General features: G+C 49.0%; 1 protein-coding gene across 2 annotated transcripts in view; it reads left to right on the top strand.

Annotated features, from left to right (window-relative positions):
• Positions 1-21,416, top strand: part of DPP6 (dipeptidyl peptidase like 6) — an 831,643-nt gene that overhangs the window by 695,729 nt on the left and 114,498 nt on the right. For both annotated transcript variants that reach the window (XM_039230760.1, XM_039230759.1), the window contains exon 8: positions 15,854-15,974. In XM_039230760.1, the coding sequence (XP_039086691.1) occupies positions 15,854-15,974 (121 nt within the window). The remainder of the gene's footprint in view (positions 1-15,853; positions 15,975-21,416) is intronic.

The raw sequence follows: 21,416 nt of genomic DNA on the forward strand, positions 1-21,416 counted from the left end.
AACAGTGTCACGGTGGGATGGGGGGAGCATTGGAAGTAAAAGACGTCACCTCTTTGGCACCCGCCTTGTGAGGTAAATGCCGGCTCCCAGATCCTTTCCCGTAACATCCACCGTCCCATGGGCATCAGGATGGTCACCTGTTCATTATTTTACCCCTGATGCTCAATCCTGGTGCCAGGCTCATTTTAGGTAGTTAATTAATTTTTTATATTTATCAGTTTTCCCGTTGTAAATATAACACAGAACACAGAAAATAAAAAACTAAAAAAAAAAAAAAAGAGAAAACTTCTTAGAATTGTATGAATGGGCCCAGTATCCACAGATGATAACTGTTAATATTTTAGTATGTTTTCTTCATCTTGTTTCCAAGAGTAGATGCACTTTTTATACAATTTTAACTAGCTTTATAACCCAACCTTTTGGCTATTACAATGCAGTTAGCCTTTTATGCAATGAAATACTCGTACACGTGACTTTTAATAGTTGCATAATATTTCATTGAATGGATTTATAGAACTTTAAGTAACCATTCTCTTTGGACATCTAGAATGTTTATAATATTCAGTATTAGAATTGATGGAGTAGAATACCTTTGAGCCTAATATGTTCCTGTTGTGGAATTACTGAGTCAGAAGATATGAACCCTTTCCTGAGGCTCTCCATACAGAATTACAAATCCTCTTACATGTGCTTACTCATCCTTACTGCATATTCACCAACAACATCAGGTCTTATTTAAAAAATATATTGATGATTCTATGATTTCAAAAAACCTTTGCTAATATAATCCAATCCCATTGCTATTTAAGTCAGCATATATTTAATTATATCCATGGTTGATTACATTTGCATGTATTTCATAGTAAGTTGATTCTCTTCCATAAATGAATACCCATGCCATCCTTTCTTGTGAAATACCTGGTCCTGGTCCATTTATCTTTCATTGCCGGTTACTGTATAAATACTCGAAGACTAGAGATCTGGGGTGGAGGGTGCAAGCAGCAGGCCGGACTTTGTGTGAACCCCTCCCCCCCAAACCCCTCCCCCCCAGTCTCGTGAGAAGTGCCAGGCTCAGCCGACACCTGAGCCAGAAGCTCCCCCACTCCCCTGCCGCCCTCTGGGGAGGTGCTAATGAGCAGTAACAAGCTCTGGAGGAGGAAATAGGAGCTTCAGAGACCTTGAATAATCCACAGACTAGATAATGAGCCCCTGGATGCTGAAGAGAAGATTGGCTGTTTTTCACATCACCTTGGAGAAGAAGTTCCAAGACGGGCCACCCAGAAACATCACAGGGGACGTGCCTGGCTGGATGAGCTGGCATGTCCAGGAAGGCCCGGGGCTTCGACGTGCCCTCACACCCAGCACACTGCAGTCCAAACCCCGGTAAGGCTCGGGTGTTCCCACGGGAGAACTCTGGGTAAGCTTTTGCTGGGAGCCGTTCCTCCTTGCTGGCCGCCAGGGGGCACTCGTGTTTGAACTGCATACAGAAAGGCCCAGAAACTCACCAGGGAAGAGAGGTGCCTGGGTGGCTCAGTTGCTTAAGCCTCTGACCTTGGCTCAGGCCATGATCTCATGGTTCATGAGTTCAAGCCCAGCACTGGGCTCTGTGCTGACAGCTCAGAGCTTGGAGCATGTTTCAGATTCTGTGTCTCCCTCTCTCTCTGCCTCTCCCCTGCTCGTGCTGTTTCTCTCTCTCAAAAATAATAAACATTTCAAAAAATTTAAAAAGACCTAGCAACTTACTAGGATTTTTCTGTCACCTTAGGAAGATACTGGGAAGGTCACTTCAGTGTAAACCGGTTAGTGGGGCAAGACAGCGCCAGAGACCCCAGCTGCTACCAGCCAGGGAACTTCTGCATTTTCCCCTTGCTTGCAGAGGCTTTTCCACTTCACCCCTGCTTCTGTGAGGACCGGGGGGGCCACCCGCCCTGGCTGGTAGAGCTGCCTGGCAGTGTCAATCATCTTCACCTGGAAGAGGCAGCGAGGCCAAACGCAAGGGTACTCACACTCCCGGTGCATCACGGGCCCCGGAGGGCTTGCTCAGACCCGCTGGGTCCGGGGTGGGGCCTGAGAATGAGCGTTCCCGGTGTGTTCCCGGCCACTGTTGAGGCTGCTGGCCCTGGACATCCTTTGGGAATCACGGGCACAGTGGGTTAGGCAGTGCCACTTGCCAGCAGTGCGAGCTTGGTCAAAGCATGACTCTTCTGAGCCTTTCCCAGGCATCTGCACAGGAGAGGCTGCAGGTCACGGGCCGTAGAGTCGCGCCCAAGCCCTGGCTGTGTAGCCAGGATGCACCGCCTTGGGCAGGAGTGACCTTTCTGAGTCCTGCTGTTCTTATCTCTGAAAAGGAAAAAACAAAACAAAACAGAATAACACCTGTCTCAGAGGATTTAGTAAATTAATATTTGAAAGTGCTTAGAACAATGTTTGACTAACAGTAAATACTATACGAATATGAAAGAAAAATAAACATATACAGAGCATCTGCCAACGCCTGGCACCCTAGTGAGCCCTCAACAAATAGTAGTTATTACTTTTAGAATCCTTGGTCTGATTCCACTAATCAACAAGTAGTTAGCACCGACTGTCTGCAAAGTTCTGATGTGGGCATGAAAAGAAACACAGGTCCGGTCTGCACGGTCTTAGATTATAGTTTGTGGGATTCAGCATAAAAGGAGGGTTTAGTCCTGGGGAGGAAGAGGTGGGTGCAGGGTGGCAGGCAGTTCTCAGAGGGGACGTACGTGAAGGCGGGAGAACATTTCAGGGCATTCGGGCTCAGGCCCGACCAGACCACGCGCCTTCTTAACACCGCTTCTGTTGATTTACCCTCATCTCTACGACTGCCAGCCTCAGGACTGCATCAGACGCTGCCTTCGGTGAGCCAGAAAAAGTCAAGCCCTCAAAGCTCTTCCTTGAGCACCGTAGGGTTGAGACCTCATCGAGAATCCAGAGTGCTGAGAGCCTGGGCAGCACACGGGCCGGTGTTAGTCGTCCGCCGAACTTTTATGTGTCTTCTTAGGCATGGACGAGAATGTTCCTGGACCAGACAAGGAGCCCTGGAGGACAAAGGCTTGTCATCACCCACAGTGCCCGCTCGAGGAAGGGCTCAGCAGAGGAGGGAGAGAGGCTGGCCGTGGAAACAGAGTACCTGTAGCAAAAGAAGTATATATATTCCTAGGATTTTTCAGTTACAAGGGACAGAATTCCAACTTAAACTGGAATAAACAAAAAAGAAAGTCTCTGAGATGCCAAGGATAGGCAGAGGCAGGATCGGCATCAGGCATAGCTGTATCCAGGTGCTGGAGCAAATCCTCGGGTGTGCACCTGGGTCTCCCTTTACCTATCTTGCTTTCCTGCTTTCCCTTTCTCTCCTGCATCTCTCCTCCTGTATGTTTCCCTTTGGGTGTTTATTTCACTGTCTGCCGCTGTAAGCAGACAGTGCCTGCGGCGTCAGGAATACGAATAACCCCGAGGACCTCAGGTCTATGTCCTGCTACACCAGAGCCCAGAGACAAGAAGCCATGACTCTCAAGACTTTCCATCAGGAAAGTGCTGGTCAGTGTGTGTGACACGCACCCACCTCTGAGCATCGCTGTGGCTGGTGGGGGGGCTCCTTGGATTACCGGGGCCTGGGCCGCATGCCGGTGCTGGTGGTCGGGGCAGGAAGTGGCTCTCACAGACAGCCCCAGAGCCACAGGAATAGGGAGGAACCGCTTGAGACTAGGCCAACGGAAAGTGGAGATGGCCGCCGAGTGGTTCGCCAAGACATGAGACATAAAGCAGAAGCGAGTGCTCGCCTAAGGCTGAGGCAGGCAGCACAATTGTCCTGTTGGGAGATCAGCGTGCTACATCCGTGCTAGAGTCGCTCTCATCTGGGGCACAGGGGCAGGAGAAGGGCCAGGGGCCCTCTCCCCAGTGGGCCACACGCCCTAAAAGCCTAGGACAGGTCGTTTGTGTGGCTGTTAAGTGTCCCTCCCACCCTGAGCCCTTTGAAGAAAGACCGCGTGAGGAGCAATGGCCACTGATACCCCTGCTGGGTGATGTCTGACGTTTCCTGCTGGCCAGGGAGGCGAGGTGTTAAGGGAAACCGCCCCCCGACACCGGGGACCAGAGACGGAATGTCCTGGCTGCTGTGGCCTGTCCAGGGGCTGCCGTGGACCACACAAGGTCAAGGCATGGGCTGTGGTGCCGCGCAAGATGGAAGAGGAAAGAAGAAGCAGGGTCCCACGTTCGCCCAAGGTCGTTCAGGGTCAACGAGCTGTTTTTGTGGTAAGAGTAATTGCAACTCGCCTCACCTGCAGCCTGAGACAGAAGCCGCTCCGAAGACCGATGCCGCGTGGTCGTACCCACGTGGACCATCCCACATCTTAGGTGGGATCTCCGTTTCCTGCCCGACCTGCGCCCGCGTCCCCAGTGGGCACTACCATGCATCCGCTCACACGTGTCCTTCACCGCACTTTCTGCCCTGACCACCAGCGCCCATTAGGAGCATCGCATCCGCTTGGTCAGCGTGGAACTCCTCAGCTCCCGCGTGGAGGTCAGTAGCAGACACTGAACAATGTCTATCAAATGCACAGGAGCATAATTTTATTTTGAGAGCTCAGCTTTGAAAAAACACCTCAGAACTCTCCAGGTTAAAATGTGTGTTCAGCAGGTGAGAAGGTGCCGAGGGATTTTTCTGGGTGGGTGACTTCAGAAAGGAAGCTTCTCCTTGATGTTTGAAGGCTGCTTGATGGCAGGGTCATTATGGTGGGGTGTCTGATGTTTCATCGTGATTTGGGTTGACATTTTGAAAGGATGAAAAATGTGAGTACTTTCCGGTAAGAAGGGCAGCTTTGGATGATCTACAGGACTTTTTCTTTCCTGGCACTGAACTCTGCCCGGTAAATTAAATCCTGTATTAATTTGCTAGAGTGGATGCGGGATGTAACACGGACCCTGATTTTTGCAGGACAGTGTGTGTGTTAAGAAGCTGCAAAGACCCGGGGCGCCTGGGTGGCTCAGCCGGTTAAGCGTCCGACTTCAGCTCAGGTCATGACCTCACGGTTCATGGGTTTGAGCCTCACTCAGGCTCTGTGCTGACAGCTCAGAGCCTGGAGCCTGTTTCAGATCCTGTATCTCCCTCTCTCTGACCCTCCCCTGCTCATGCCGTCTCTCTCTCTCTCTCTAAAGAAAAAAAAAGCTGCAAAGACCCTGTTATCAGAGCAGTGTCATCTATAGGAAGGATCAGCTGGGCTGAGGATGCCTGTTCTGTTAATAACACGTTACCTTTAAATGTGCTTTACGACCTTCAAGTTTTCCTCCCCTAAATTATCTCCTACAGCTGCGGCCGGTGCAATTATCTGTATTTTGCGGGTGGAAAACCCAAAGGCAGAGAGGTTAAGTAATTCTTGCCGGGCCCCACCGCTGCCTGGGCCAGAACCAGGTGCTCTGAATTTCAGGCTGATGGATTAACTGGGAAATACGAAACGGTCACACAGGTAAACAGAGTCATGGTCACAGCACACATCAGATGTGGTCCTGCACTGCACGTGCTTAGCGCCCAGCCTGGAGTACCAGACATGCTTGAGCGGATGTTTGCGAGGTGAGGAGGACATCCCCGAATTGAATAAGAATTACCAAGAATCTTTTAAGAACTTTTTAAGTTTATTTATTTAAATTCAAGTTCGTTAACATACAGTGTGGTCTTGGCTTCAGGAGTAGAACCCAGTGATTCATGCCTTACATACGACACCCGGTGCTCATCCCAACAAGTGCCTCCTCAGCGCCCATCCCCCATCTAGCCCGTCTCCCTGCTCCCCTTCCTCCAGCCACCCTCAGTTTGTTCTCTGTATTTAAGAGTCTCTTATGCTTTGCCTCCCTCTGTTTTTATCTTATTTTTCCTTCTCTTCTTCTGTGTTCATCTGTTTTTTTTCTTAAATTCTACATATGAGTGAAATCACATATTTGTTTTCCTCTGCCTGACTTATTTCGCTTAGCATAATTCCCTCCAGTTCCATCCACATTGTTGCAAATGGTAAGATTTCAGTATTTTTGATTGCCGAGTAATATTCTGTTTTGTATATATACCACATCTTCTTTTATCCATTCACCAGGCGATGGGCATTTGGGCTCTTTCCATACTTTGACTATTGTCGATAGCGCTGCTATAAACGTTGGGGTGCATGTGTCCCTTCAAATCAGTGTTTTGTAGATTAATTGCTGGGCCATAGGGTACAATTGCGGGGCCATAGGGTAGTTCTGTTTTTAACTTTTTGAGGAACCTCCATGCTGTTTCCCAGAGTGGCTGCACCAGTGTGCATTCCCACCAACAGTGCAAAAGGGTTGAATTACCAAGAACCTTAAAGCCTCCTGTTGATCAACAGCCTTGGCACCCCTCCACCCACCACTCTCCAGAGGGGGGTATAAACTAGGGTGCTGCACGGTCACTTCCTTGCCCAGCTGAGCAGAGGAATGGCCAAAATACAAGTAACAAGAGAGCAAAAGAGAGCAAGTAAGGAATTTATTTACTCTACAGACTGAAAGGTCAGCTCCTGACCTTGAGAAGGGCGGTCTGCAGCTTGGGGACATTGACGTGGGGCAGGCGCATCAGCACATGTGTGCATGTGTATGTTATTACCCTGTAGTCCAGAGTTAGCAGCTTCCTGCTGTCATCAGTTTCTGTGCATATGGTGTGAAAGGGCCAATTATACTTGATTTCCAAGTCTTTATCATATAATCTACACACCAAAAAAGTCTCCTTTGATGAGCTTTGCTGACTCCTTTTTGTAAATGTTCTCTCAGTCTCTGTTCCCATCCAGAGAGCACCCTGCATTCTTAACAATGTTGGGGATCATTGTTCCACAGTCTCTGATCATTTGATAAACGAAATAGTCCCTCCATAATAAGATTTCTTTTTGTTGTAAGTGAGTGCAGATGCTTCTGTATTTTCCAGTACTTTGTGTGGTTCTATGATGCACCATTCATGCCCCTTACCCATTTCTTTAATTGCACAGTGAGTGTGATTCATGATTTCCACTCACGGGAATTTATTCTAGGGAGATAGTGGAGATATTGGCAAAGGTTTTTCAACAAAGGTACAGCAATAGCATTTTGATTGTAATAAAAACAGAATTGTATCAGATAATGGAACATAAAAGCATTTCCCCTAATGAATCTCCTAAAAGGCATGCTTCAGAAATGCTTCATGACATGCAAAAGCATTATTGATATAAATCTTAACTGTAAATGCTATATGACCTTAGTTTTATTAAAAACTAGATTTTGTACCCACTCACCAGTGCGTGCGCGCGCACACACACACACACATATCTGGGAGGGATAAAATACAACAAAGCTTACTTTAATAGTCATATTTTGTGTAGGCACGCAGTTTGTAGGATTATGGCATTTTTCCTTTTTCTATATATGCTGTGATAATGGTGAACACGCGTGGTCTGAGGTTGGTGGGGTTTGCTGCCCTCACAGACAAACTGGTTGTGTGATCTCAGCCAGCCAGTTTGCTTTTCAAAGAGACCCAGTGCTGTTATACTGTGCCCTCCTTTAGTGTCGGGACATAGCCCTTCTGGTAATTACTCCGTAGTAACTTCACTCTGGGAAAGACTCAGAATGCCCACCATCATGGGAAGATGGGATCCCCGAGGAGCCAGAGGGCTGCTCTGAGACCCCTTTGGGGGCCTTGTGTTCAGTGGAGTTCTGACTTGAAAGTCCACAGATGGCCATGCTTGCCATCTGCTTGACTCGCAAGAATACGGACAGGAACGTTTGGCCAGCGGGAAGTACCAGGGGTGCCTCTCCTGCAGGATCACATTCAACAGGGGCCCCATGGCCGTAAGCAGCCACTGCTCCCCGTCCCCCCTGCCAGGTGGCAGCTCAGTAGACAGGAGCCATAGGCGGGTGTGGCATCCGATGCCCCTCAGAGCCATGTACCCGGGAAGTCACGGTTGCAGCTTCCACCCACTATATACAGTTCTCCTCCCCCAGATGCAACATATCATAAATCTTTAGAGTCCCCCATCTACCCGTACCAGGTGTCCAGGAAAATAGAAACAAAGTTAGCAGAAAGTCAAGTTCTATGTGGACGGGACCAGCCATTAAGTTCTAAAGGCAGAACAGTTGTTTTTAACCCACTAGTTGGTGATTCTGACTTGCTGTTATGGGTCCTGTGGGTGAATCCATTCAAGGGACCAGAGGGGACTTTTGTGGCACACCTAGAAATTACAGCCATATCGAAACACGCGCGTGACCGGTGGCAGCCTCCCGGGGACATACTGGTCCCTCCAGTCAGCATTTTGCTTCTTTACCAGAGTCTCCCAAACGACATATTGACCAGGCTGCAAGATTTAGAGACAGAATTTCCATGTTCTGGTGACATGTTCTATTTGTGTATAGTTCCAGTGATGTGAGTTAACTGTGTGGTATGTCCTGTGGGGTTAGAATGACCTGTAGCAAAGAGTATCTAGTTTGCTTTGGGAATACATAACATCCTTATGATCACTGCCAAACCGTGTAGGTGGTAGTCACTCCATGCCCCATCCAAACAGGTCTGTGTCTCACCCTAGGAATTAAATTTCATATCCTGTGTAATGGGATCTTTCATCCTTATTTATTACGGAAACATAGGTAAAACTGTATTTGTTCAGGAAATAGGATAACTCAAGAGAAATAGAAACAAGGGGAAAAGCAGTTAGTAAACAGTCGGTGTTAATCAGATGGCTCCTTGAGATTAGGAAGTCTATGCATGTCAACTAAAGAAACCTGGAGAATATGGCAATTGAGGTTTTTTAACTGCCATGTGGAGAGTCTGTGTTCCCCCTGATACTAACATGCTAGCATCACTATGAATGTTGAGCAATGTTGAACAATGTAGAAGATGGAGGAAATCACAGAGATCCTTGCGTCCTACGATGAAGGATGTGAGGCTCAGCAGGTGGCCCATGCGAAGCTGGCCAGCTGGTGGTCTCAACTAGAATTTAGATTTCTGCCCCAAGCCCTGTGTCCCCTCCAGTTCATCATTCCACCCTGACCTGTGTTGCTATCTTTTCGCCAAGCACTGAGCTCTTCAATATGCTTCCCTATTGGCCTTGATTTTCCAGAACTAAGAGCTAAGTTGCACCCAATTACAGTAATTATCTCATCCTTGGTTCCTGACATAATTAGCTCCCTCTTTAGCTATGGACGTCACTTTGAGCTTTCTTGTAACCACTCCAAGAACGTGTGGGTATGTGTTTTATTGTCCTCTACTGCGAATCCAGTTTAGAAATACTGAGGGCATCAATTAGCACTTAATACACACACTCACACAGACAAATGTTTATTTCTCTGAGTCAACTGAAGTTTTATTAGGTTTTCAGATCCCAAAACATGTCAAAGTTTCAATTAGTCAAAACCCAGGTAACTCATACACTAAATATTAGAGTCGTTTTTCTCTGTACCACTTACACAGAGAAGGGTTGTACCAACACATATGCCATCAAGGAAGACAACTCTGAGGATGGGTATAGTTTCAACCCAATCCATTCTTCTACAACGACACCAGCAGTTCTAGGCAGTCAGAATATATATTTATGCTGATAACCCTCGGCAACTCAAGGTCCCTACTCAACACTAATTCCATGCTGTATACCTTATTCTATCTAATATGTCAGGGAAGCAGAAAATATGGAAGCATTTCCCTAAACACTGAAATCAGAAAAATCTTTAGAGAATTCACCCTAAAAATCTGTTTAACTGAAAGTTCACATTCCTCCAGAGATTTCCAATTAATTGAACTTGTACAGAATTTATTGTAACCATGCATCACCTGGGTGGCTCTGTCTGTTAAGTGTCCAACTCTTGATCTCAGCACCGGTCATGATCTCACAGTTTGTGAGATCGACCCCCATATGGGGCTCTGTGCTGACCGCATGGAGCCTGATTGGGATTCTCTCTCTTTCCCTCTCTCTCTTCCCCTCCCCCACACTCACTCTGTTTCTCAAAAATAAAGAAATAAACCTAAAAAATTTTACGGTAACCATGAGTATATGAACCATAATAAGTCAAAAGTATTTATTAAAAAATCAGACTGGGGGGCACCTGGGTGGCTCAGTCAGTTGAGCATCTGACTTCGGCTCAGGTAATGATCTCACGGTTCATGAGTTCAAGCCTCATGTCAGGCTCTGTGCTGACAGCTCAGAGCCTGGATCCTTTTTCAGATTCTGTGTCTCCCTCTCTCTCTGACCCTCCCCTGCTCACGTGGTCTCTCTCTCTCTCAGAAATTTTTTTAAAAAAAATCAGACTAGGGGCCCCTGAGTGGCTGAGTTGGTTAAGAATCCAACTTCAGCTTAGGTCATGATCTCATGGTCCATGAGTTTGAGCCCCGCATGGGGCTCTATGCTGACAGCTCAGAGCCTGGAGCCTGCTTCAGATTCTGTGTCTCCCTCTCTCTCTCTGCTCCTTCCCCACTCACACTCTGTGTGTGTGTGTCTCTCTCTCAAACATAAATATTAATTTTTTAAATCAGACTAATAAAAATATGCATTCTTAAAAATAGTGAAATGTATGTTATGTTTTCAGTCCATTTGGTTTGTATCTCATGAAATCTCTATTTAAAATCAGAGTGTGTTTGGGGGCAAGGGATGTGCTAAAATCGCTGTATGTACGGCTCCCACCTTCTCCTGCAAGGATAGCAGAAAGAACCAAAATGCCCAGAAATGAGGGAACAGGTTGGCCTTCATGAATCAAGATAAAGTGAAAGCAAATCTGTAGAAGAAATACATCTGCCAACTAGTTGATTGAAGACGAACACACATACTTGTGCAGTAGGGCTGCACGCATGGTCCTATTAAGGAGGGAAACTCAGTACAAATCATTCCGCTGCAGCACCTGCCACTGACCACGGCTCTCACCCGGCTGGACCCCGAGATGCGCACGGATAGCCCTTTCTTCATGGCCTCTGCTGCTGAGGCCTTGGGGGCCAGCGATTCTTCAGGAGGGACAGGTGTGCCACCCCTGTGTCCCCTGGGCCCATGGCCGCTGACGCTCCTCTGTCAGCGTCTCCACCAGCCGCTGTGGCCGAGTCCGGGCAGAAGCAGGAAGTGAACTCTCCTCAAGTCTGTGCTGATTTGTCACTTCTGAAAAGAGCTTGCTCTTGCTCCGGCGTCCCTGTGGAGGTCTCATCGCTGGCCTGTGGGGTGCCACCATCCTGACCCACTTCCAGTCTCCCTCATCCTCTCCGCCTGATCTTCGTGCTCCCTCTTTCAAAAGCCGCTCCACATGCAGCCACGTGCGTGCCTGTGAGCGGAGGCAGGACAGTGGGGACAACAGACGCGGGCCCTTCCGGGAGGACGGAGCCCAGCAGAGCCCCCAGGATGGCTGGCCTCGGGCAGGCAGCAGGGGAAACAGCTCCAGGCGAGGAGGACAGAGAAGGTATTGAGGAGGGGCGTCAGGATCACCAGTGTGCAGGACGTGGGGGCTGTCTTCTGTCCCGATGGAAAACCCCGTGTCCCCAGCGGGTACTTGTGCTCGGACACCAGCATGTAAGGACCACAGGACATGCTTTGTCACTGCCCTGTGCTGTGTGTACATCTGATTACTTTGGGGGATATTGTCTAACACTCTCTGGAAGAAAGACTCAAGGGCAGAACTCCGTGCCTGGGGTTGCAGGGCTGCGGTGGTGAGGGCGGGCTTTGTCTGCCTGAACTCCAGTGGCCTCAGGCCCCAGAGCAGCTGTTGGGTACAGACTCTGCAGAGTCCCAGCCGCCAATCAGGCGCCCACAGCGGGGAAGGCCATACAGGTGGGCAGCCCCTTCACTGGAACTGATTCTAGAGCCTCTGCTGATAGGATTTGGGAGCCAGTAGGGCCTCAAGGCCAGTGTAGCCCAGTGGCTCATGCAGCACTAGACCCATGCTCTCCTGAATAACCCAGGTAGGGGGACACCATGTGGTGGCTGCTGTATCTGCTGGGAAAAGCCTGGTGACAGTGACACTGTGGCATCTACGCCGTCCAGTCATGTTCTTCTTCATGAAGAAGAAATAGCCAGAGGGAGAGTGAGGAGACCCTGTGGCTCGCACAGGTGTCCGTGGCCTCTGGTTCATTTCTTGTTAGAAATCACACCTTTTGTTTATTTAACAAATGACTGTCAAGAGGCAGCGTGCTATATGTAGTTGCTGAGATTACAGACCTGCCTGGGTTCCAATCCTGACTCCTTGGCTTCCCTGGTGACCTTGGGCATGGCATTTCGTGACCCCACACCACCTGCTTTGAACCCCTGCTGACCCCTGGCCAACAAGGCTTTGGTCAAGTTACTTACCCTCCCTGCGCTCATGTCTTCATCCTCAAAACAAGGCTCATGCCTGTGTCCATAGCATTATTTCTTAATCTGAATTAATGTTTATAAAGTATTTGAAAAGTGTATGGCCAACGTATGCAAAAAAATAACTCAAAATGGATCAAGGGCCTAGAACTAAGAGCTAAAACTATAAAATCTTAGAAGAAAACATGGGAGTAAACACTCATGACCTTGGACTTGGCAAAGCATTCTTAAACGGAACACAAAAAGCACAAGTCACATCAGAAAAAAAGAAAAAAATAGATAAATTGGACTTGATCAAAATTACAAGCATTATCCTGGAGGATCTAGCTCGAATGTCACCTCCCCCATGAAGCTCCTCCTAATCTCTCCAGACAGAATGGGCTTCTATAAGGACGACCACAGCAATAGCAGATGTGCTGTTGAGCCCACCCTTTGTACCAGGCAGTGCACTGAATTTGTCAACTCACTCTTCATATCCACCTGAGATGAGGCTATTGCCATCTCTAGTGGTAGGAGAAGAAACTGAGGCACACAGAACCCCAGCAACTGGCCCAGGTCTCCTAGAACATCCTCTGTGCTCCCACAGCCTGTGCTCTGGACGCCCTCATGGGACCTGGGGCAGACTAAGCTGTAGAATCTAGACTCCCGTCTGCAAGCGGGAACCCCCATGGACTGCCTCTCACCCTCACACCCCTGTGTGTTGTTGGAGAGCCATAAATCCTGCAGGGGAGAGACAGCAAGGGAGGCAGTCAGGTCTTGAACCCCAGACCAGACGCCTCAACTCTACTGCATAGTTAGCAGAAAGCCGTTTCAGGTTTTACGTAACAAAATGCCACGATAAAGACGGTGTTTTAGGAAAGACTGATCAGGACGGCAGTGTGTGAGGTGAATTTGGGGAAGGGGGATGGGAGCAGGGGCACCTCCCTGTGGATGTGCCAGGGAGGCACCAACCCCTCAGGCTAGGTTGTGAGAAGCCACCTGCAGGAGGGGAGTGTCTGAGTTTGCATCTCGAGGGCCAGGCCAAGGACTGCGGGGGCCACAAGCCAGGAAGGTGAGGTGCTCCCACACAGGCACCGGGACCCAGGGTGATGGCCTGGGTTCTGAGCAAACCATGGAGAGTGGAGAACTCAGCCACTCGCCCCAACACCTGCCTGCCCCCCACCTCCACTCACGGAGCCACACCACGTCCCTCGCCTCTGGCCTGAGCTCCAACCTAAACGTCTAAAGGAGAAGGTAAAACATCTCCCAAGCAAAATGCACTCTTCCATACAACTTGTTTCTTTTCATTTCCTTTCATTAAAAATGAAACCAAGGTGATAAAAGATTTAATATCTATCACAGCAAATTTTACTCACTCAAAATATTAATCGGCTACAGTCTGATTTGATTCAAAAATTTATTATAGGCTTAAAATACATAAAAGAAGTTAAAATCTAGTAATACATCTTACCCTTAGGCAAACTCATAAGAACAGCTACTGAAGTTAAATTAGGATGTATACTTGTGTCTGGAAGTTTTCCAACTCATTTCTGGTTGAAGTGAATGCTGTAAGCACCAGGAGCCCTGAGCAGAAAACTAACACTTGGTGTTCCTTTGAGATCACGTCAGTGAGCACCATCTGGGGAAATTGCCTTTCTTTTGCATTTTCAATTAAAAAGACATTAATATTTCCACCCTCTCCTGTACTCTGCAAAACACTCTTTGTCTGTGGTATCTTAAATGACACTGACAGTATTTTTCTCTAGAATTTCTTTAAAAGCCTGAGCCTGGGTGGCTCGGTCAGTTCAGCATCCAACTCTTGATTTTGACTCGGGTCATGATCCCAGGGTTGTGGGAGCAAGCTCACATCAGGCTCTGCAGTGAGCTTGGAGCCTGCTTCAGATTCGGCCTGCCCCTCCCCCATCACTAAAATACAAAATAAAAATACAAAATAAAAGAAAAACACCAGATGTGAGTTCCGTTCCTAGTCCATACGGCTGTTTCTGTAGACGTCGGTCTTGCCGGGTGCTGTTGGTGTGCCCAGAGCCCCCGGACACGAAGCAGGGATTTGATGTGCAAACGTGGGCAAAGCTGCAGCACCTTGGACACCACAAGCCTTCTGACAGCACGTTGTTCCTTTAAGAGCCTCAGGAGACCTTAGGCTTCTCCTGGGCCACAGGTCTTAAATTTGGATGCACACTGGAATCCTCTGGGATGTTTTCTAAAATTCTTGATGCCTGGCTCTCAGCCCTCGAACTGATATTGGGCTGGGCTGATGGACCAGTCAATGGGGTTTCTGAGAGCTCGCTGGGTCACTCTTGGGGCATCAGATTTCGAGAACTACAGACCCAGACCGTCCCCTTCTCCACACCTGGGTCACCACCACCCAGCGGCTCAGGAATAGCTTTGCCTTGTGTCACCCCTTCGCCCAGACCTCGGTTCACTCAGCGCAGCCAGTGGACCCTCCTGGGTGCTGCCCCCTGGTCAGCACCCTTGGATGACCAGGCCAGCCATACGGTCCCCCGTCCACCATCTCGCTGCCTTCTCGTCACCAGAAGACTCTCATCTGACTGTGACGCTCCCCTTCTCAGGCCGCCATCAAGGGCTTCCTGCTGCTGGTGGGGCACCTGTCATCCCCCCCCCCGCCCCCCTCCGTGCCCCTGACAGGACAGCCCTCGGGAGCCTCTGTCCACCTAAGCCACAGCGTGAGCAGCACTTTCTCGAAACCCTGTCACTTGCATAGCCCTTGAGGACTGTGTGCTGAGTGAAAGACAGATACTGTATGATTCCATTTACGAGAGGTGCTTAGAGTCGCCAGATTCACGGAGACAAATGGTGAAATGCTTCTGGGGAGGAGGTCACCAGGGGCTGGGGAGGGGTGGGGACTAGTATTTCATGGGGCAGAGTTTCTGTTTGGGAAGATGGAAAGTTCTGGAAATGGTGGTGGTGATGGAGGCACAACAGTGTGAATGTACTTAATGCCACGGGGCTGGACACTCGAACACAGTTATGGTGACTAAGTTTGTGTTAGATGTGTTTTTCTGCAATAAATAAGATTTTTTTCCCATCACTTCCTCGGTAATCATTTGGCCTAAGTTAGGGAGCCCTGTTACATGTTCCCAGAGCTCTACCTGCCCCATCAGAACACTTTCCTGGTAAAGTTTGTCTTCTTTACCACACTACAAGTAGAAGAAAAGCACATTCTGCGTCCCACCCCATTAATCACTGTGCCTTCTGTGATTGGCACAGAGCAGGAGCCACTAAATAATTTTTAATGAATATTGAATGAATAAATGCCAGATTTCTAGCTTTTCAGCTCACCGATCTTAATTGCCAGGAAAAATACAGTAGCTGAAATAGTCAACGCAATTTGATGTGAAAGGGCCTTAGGTATCAGACCACAAACTGTCCACTCATGGAAAATGATGGCATGGGGTGAACTGTGTGAAGCCTGGAGTCTCTGATTAACCAGAAATGCACCGGACACGTGCAAACCACATCCCCAAGTTCAGATTTCCTACGAGCACCCTATTTATAACCGCTGCGTTGGTTCACACTGCGTTTCGTCTCTTCCCAATTAGATATTTATCTTCGAAAACAACATCTACTACTGCGCGCACGTCGGGAAGCAGGCCATCCGCGTGGTGTCTACAGGGAAGGAAGGCGTGATCTACAACGGCCTCAGTGACTGGCTGTACGAAGGTGAGTCACCCCGGGTGGGGCAGACGTGGGGGGTTGGAGTCCCGCTCCTGATATGCTGGGCGGCGGCGGTGGTGGTTTCCTCCCACTTCAACTGCAAATCGGATTCCAGTTTTTTTTGAAGTTCTGCTGAATTAAAAAGATACTGTTGGAGCTTCCGGGAGCATCAGGCTGGCAGGGTTGAGCCCTCGCCTGGTGGCCAGGTGTGGAGGGCTTTCCAGAACCCAGGCTCCTCGCCGAAGGGGCAGGAGGTGCTCTTCTGGGAGGTGTGCAAATGCAAAGGTTTCTGGACCCTCTCCCAAGAGGTGGGTGCCTTGTCTGGCCTGGGAAGGGAAAACTGAAAAAGAAACAACGGGCGGAGCTTTCCAGAGAAGCCAGTGCAGGCGGTTAGCTGTGCCGAGTGCATCTGCCTTGTTGGACATTTCCTACCCCTGGTTTTCCTCTGGCGCCGGAGGACTGCAACTGGATGCATTATTAAATAACTAAAAATCTGAGTGGGAGGCTGTCTTCTTAAACATTTATAGTCCGTCTCCGTGCTAATGAGACTTTCATATTAACGGTTATGTATTGGTTGCTGTTACATTCCGGTCACTGTTCTGAGCGCTTTCTTACCTGTTACCTCACGTAACTGTCTGTCTGTCTCAGCTCGGGTGCAGAACACTGTGGACGGGAGTGGGTGTGAACAACAGGCATGTTTCTCACCCTCCTGGAGGCTGCAAGTCCAAGATCAGAGCCCCCTCCTCACTCATAGAAACTATCTTCTCACTGTGCCCACTTGTGGCACAGAGGGGGAGAGACAGATGTGGTCTCCTCATCCCCTTAGAAGGGCACTAATCCCATCGGGAGGCTCCCCCCCATGACCTCCTCACCTCCCAGCACCATCATGTAGGGTATCTAGACTTCATCGAGAGTTTCGGGGGTGCAAACATTTAGCCCAGAGTGCCCTCACAGCACTGTTCTGATGGGAGCACTATCATTGACTTTTCCCGCGAGAGGCAAGGGGAACTTAAGTGATCTGCCCAAGTTCACACAATGTTAAGGAGCACGTACTGGGGAGTATCACCATCCAAGTCCAGGACGATTCCCTGTCCACAGATCCAGGTGTGGAGCTGATGCTTATGCACCAGCACTGGGCTGATGGATGAACAGCTTACGTCTTCTGAGTCCACCTGCGTGAGACCACATGGCCGCAGTGACAATTCACCAGGCCAGGCCAAGGGACACCCCGGGCATTATCAAGCCAGGAAAATGTCGTTTTTCCTCAGTGCCATGCACTCCTCAAGCTGGGATTCTGCACTGGGAGGCTTTATGCACCATAGAGCAGAAAGCAGATATATGTAAGCTTAGTATCACATATCATAATTTCGCTGAGCTCTCTGAAACATAAAGTTCCAGGACGTGATTTCTAAATTACAAAAACTCCAAGGGACACCTGGGTGTCTCAGTCGGATCAGTGTCTGACTCTTGATTTCAGCTCAGGTCATGATCTCACGGTCGTGGGATCGAGCCCCACATAGGGCTCTGTGCTGACAGCACAGAGCCTGCTTGGGACTCTCTCTCTACCCCTCCCCTTCTCACGCACACACCCACACTTTCCCTCTCAAAATAAATAAATAAACTTTTTAAAAAATAAGCTGTAATGTAAGTTGCATACAACAAATAGCACAATGGCAAGGACTCACTTTGGTGAGTTTGCCGGATGTATAAACTACGCACACCAGTCAAGACGTGGAGCATTCCCTCATCCCAGAAGCCCCTTTCCAGTCCCTCCTCTCCGCACATTTCCCTTCCTGAGGCCACAACCACCCCAGCCTGTTTCTAGCCGGCGTGCCAGAACACAGGTGCCCATCGAGGCTGTCGTCTCCAGGGCAGTCGCCCCTCCGGGGAGCCCTCCTCCAGGACGGCTCACTCTAAGGTGGCTGGTGAGACTCGGAGCGTTCAGGGTTGTGCTCAGGATTCTGGCTTTTGAGTTGCTTTCTGGGCCCCAGGAGAATCAACCTTGAGGTTTTACTGTCACCTCGTTCTTGGCCGCCCCACATGAGAGTGCCACTGGAATGAAGCGGGGGCGGGGGGGGGGACCCGTGGCCACTGTATGTTCTGTGTGCACGACCAGCCCCATGAGCAGCATGCCCCAAGGTCCAGAGAGGTCAGTGTAGTAGCAAGCCAGAGGCACCCCAAAAAGAAAAGGTCCTGGAGTCCTAGCTATAAAGACCCTAGATGGCTCAGGACCCTAATCTTCTTTTTTAAAAAATTATCCATAACCAGGAGATTTAAAATATCTTTTTTAGTATCTCCCTAATAAAATAAAAAGTTCATTGCTTCACAATTCAAGTTGAGCTTTTGCTTCAGCAAATCCATTGAAAGGAAATTTTTCTTCAAGGCATTTACACATATTTGTGTTGGTGTGATAACAGAGCCCCAAATATTTTAAATCAATCACAGTTGATGTGGCAGCTTAAGCTACTGAGTGTTGTTCCCTGGAGGGTTCTATGAGCTGATGCTCCCATCTCTGACATTGGGGGCCTGAGAGCCCTGGGCAATCTTGGTTCCTGTTTGAATAATGGGTAAACTTTCAAGACTGCTTTCTAATCTGTGACTTAACTGTTTCACTTCCAGGTGCTTCCTTTAAAATATATACATATATATGTATATATGTACATATATATGTATTATATATACATACATATGTATGTATTATGTATACATATATACATAACACATATACATTATATATACATAACGTATGTATATATAATATATATGTATACACACGCACACATACTGCGGGGGGAGCACCCTAAAAGTGTCTGCAGAGGCACTGATGTGCGTGGTGATATTAGCTCTGAGAAGAAACTAGGCTGTGTCCGTGGGAAGCAAACCTACAGTCTGTGGGCTTGTTGGCAAAAAAATGCAGTATCGATTCGCTTTGTGCCCCAAAAGGAGTCTAGACACATCGGACATTTCAGGATATGTCTCAGAGAGAGAGATGAGGTGGGAGACAGAAAGGCTGCCAGGAGCCTGATTGTGTGTGCGCCCACTCTGTGGGAAAGTCTGGGCCAGTTTACTGGAGCGACCCACGCACTAGGAACTCAGCGGCGTGTGCCCCCCGACCCGCCGGAGTCCTCGGCCCACGGTGGCCACAGACTGGTTTGGATCAGCAAATGTTATCTGTGTTTGTTATTCTGGGCAAATGCCATGCAGTCACACACGATTTCTATTTTAACATAAGAATAAAAACTGCTTGACAGTGCCCTGCAGCTGCTGTAAGGTTCACTAATGTTGGTTATCCAGAAACGAAATTAAGATCTTACAGGACTTTTTTGAGAACTCCATAGGCACCTGGGTGGCTTAGTTGGTTAAGCGTCCGACTTCTGCTCAGGTCATGATCTCACGGTCCATGGGATCGAGCCCCGCGTCAGGCTCTGTGCTGACCGCTCCAAGCCCAGAGCCTGCTTCAGATTCTCGGTCTCTCTCTCTTCCCCTCTCCTGCTTGACCTCTGTCTCTCTCTCTCTTTCTCTCTCTCTGTCAAAAATAAATAAACATTAAAAAAAAATTTATTTTAAAAAGAGGGGGGAACTCCAGTCTGGGGACCAGTGAAGAATTCACACTTTCAGGCAAGTCCATATTATTGCTAATACTGTTCTCATCTTCATTGTCGCCAGCAGACGCACGAGGTGTGGGGGTACAGCACAGAATTTTGGGCGTGTGATTTTGTAATAACGGGACTTTAAGTCACTAAAAGTTTCAACTGAAGTGTGAGACATCCACACCTCTACTGCCACATACACATACTCCAAGACAAGCACTGTCAATCAGTGATATGTCCTTATGAAATGACTGATATCCCATGGGGAAGCTGGATGTGTTGGGGTCATTTGAGGACCAAGTCTCCCCCCCCCACAGAGAAGTCCTTGTCTCCTCAGCCCCTCTGAGACGGCGGTGGGCATGAGAGAGGGCACAGGCTGGAATCATCAGGCTGGGATGATAGTGGAGTTGATAAAGTGGCCTGAAGGGTATTTATTTAATATGTGGTTTGGTATGGCTGGAGTCACAGGTCTGAGTTTTCCTCTGAACTAGTCCAGAGCTCAAAGGTACTTGGAAGACGTGGTCAGGTGTTAGGACCCTGCTTGGCCGGGCAGCCTGGCCCCATGCAAGTTAGCAGGAATAATGTCTAATAAGCCCCCACCTAGCTTCCCTCGTGTCCATTCCTCTTGCTTGGTTCTGGGACTCCTGCATCTGGCAGTGCCTGAGCGACAAGACCAGAGGGAAGAGCCGATGCAGTGAGCCACGCCTTCCACAGCGCCCATGCCCGGTGCCCCCTTTGACCCCCGTGCTCCCAGCTCCTACACCCCCGTGGTTCCCATGCACCGCCTCCTCCCAGAGTCACAGCCCTCATGTCGCTCCGTCCTCTGTCCACCTACCTGGGAGCCCTCAGATCCCTCTCCGCTGAGCCCTGTGCGGACTGCCAGTGCCCACACGAGCTGGCATGGAGGAGAGGGGAATGTGGCCAGGCTGGCCAAAGAGGCCCCGCTCCCAGAGCTGCTGCGAATGGAGGTGTGTTAGCATATCCCAACTTCGAGCTCGGAATGCTCCGGAAACACCATTCACACTGTGGTCAGGCTTGCTGTGAAATGAGACTAGAGCTTTGCTGGTGCATGCAGTGCTGCCCATTTAACACCCACGCCCGGTCACGTGGTCCTCACTTGCCGTAGTCAAACTCGTCCAGAGGCTGCAAAGCCAGGACAGGACTCAGGCCTGTTTGGCAGGCCTTGACACTGTTTTCTAGACCATGTTTTATAGGATCGGCACTCATGACCTGGCAGTTTTTTATCTTAGTGCAGTGCCCTGAGAGACATCAATGAAGGGTCAGGTGGGCCCCAGGTGGATAAATCAGAGTTTCTTAATGACTCATGTTTTTGGTGTAATTCATGTCCTACGGTTTTTATTATTGAAAGAGGCAGGATGTCGACAGGGGAATGGCTTTCGTGGGAACAAACGTCATTGTGGCGAGGGCACGTATGGAGATCCCTGAGATGATGTTGACGGTGTGCGCTTTCCACAGGAGAAGGTCTCTTCCCTGTTCATCTGGGTCACTCCAAACTGTCTCAATTCTATGAAAGCAAAACAAAGCCATCAAGTAATATTTACCATGGAGCATGCATGTTGATGTCCATTTAAATTCATAGTAGATTAAGTACCTGGTGAGCCGTGTCTGCTGCATTGGACTTCAACGTGCAGTGTGTCCAGCGCCCACCTGGTGCGTGTGACAAGCAGACTGAGCCCATTGGGACCGCCATGACAGTCTGTCTAGTGCATGGCCTTGGCCTTGGCCCCTGAGAGGTAGCTGGGTGGATTCGTCGCACAACATCTTATCGGTAAGAACGTGTTTCCGATGCCTCTTAAGCTATGGTTTAGACGTCCTGATGTACATTTAGATGATATTC

Source organism: Hyaena hyaena, unplaced genomic scaffold (genome assembly GCF_003009895.1).
Source record: "Hyaena hyaena isolate Hyena2069 unplaced genomic scaffold, ASM300989v1 scaffold_50, whole genome shotgun sequence".
Lineage (NCBI taxonomy): Eukaryota > Metazoa > Chordata > Mammalia > Carnivora > Hyaenidae > Hyaena > Hyaena hyaena.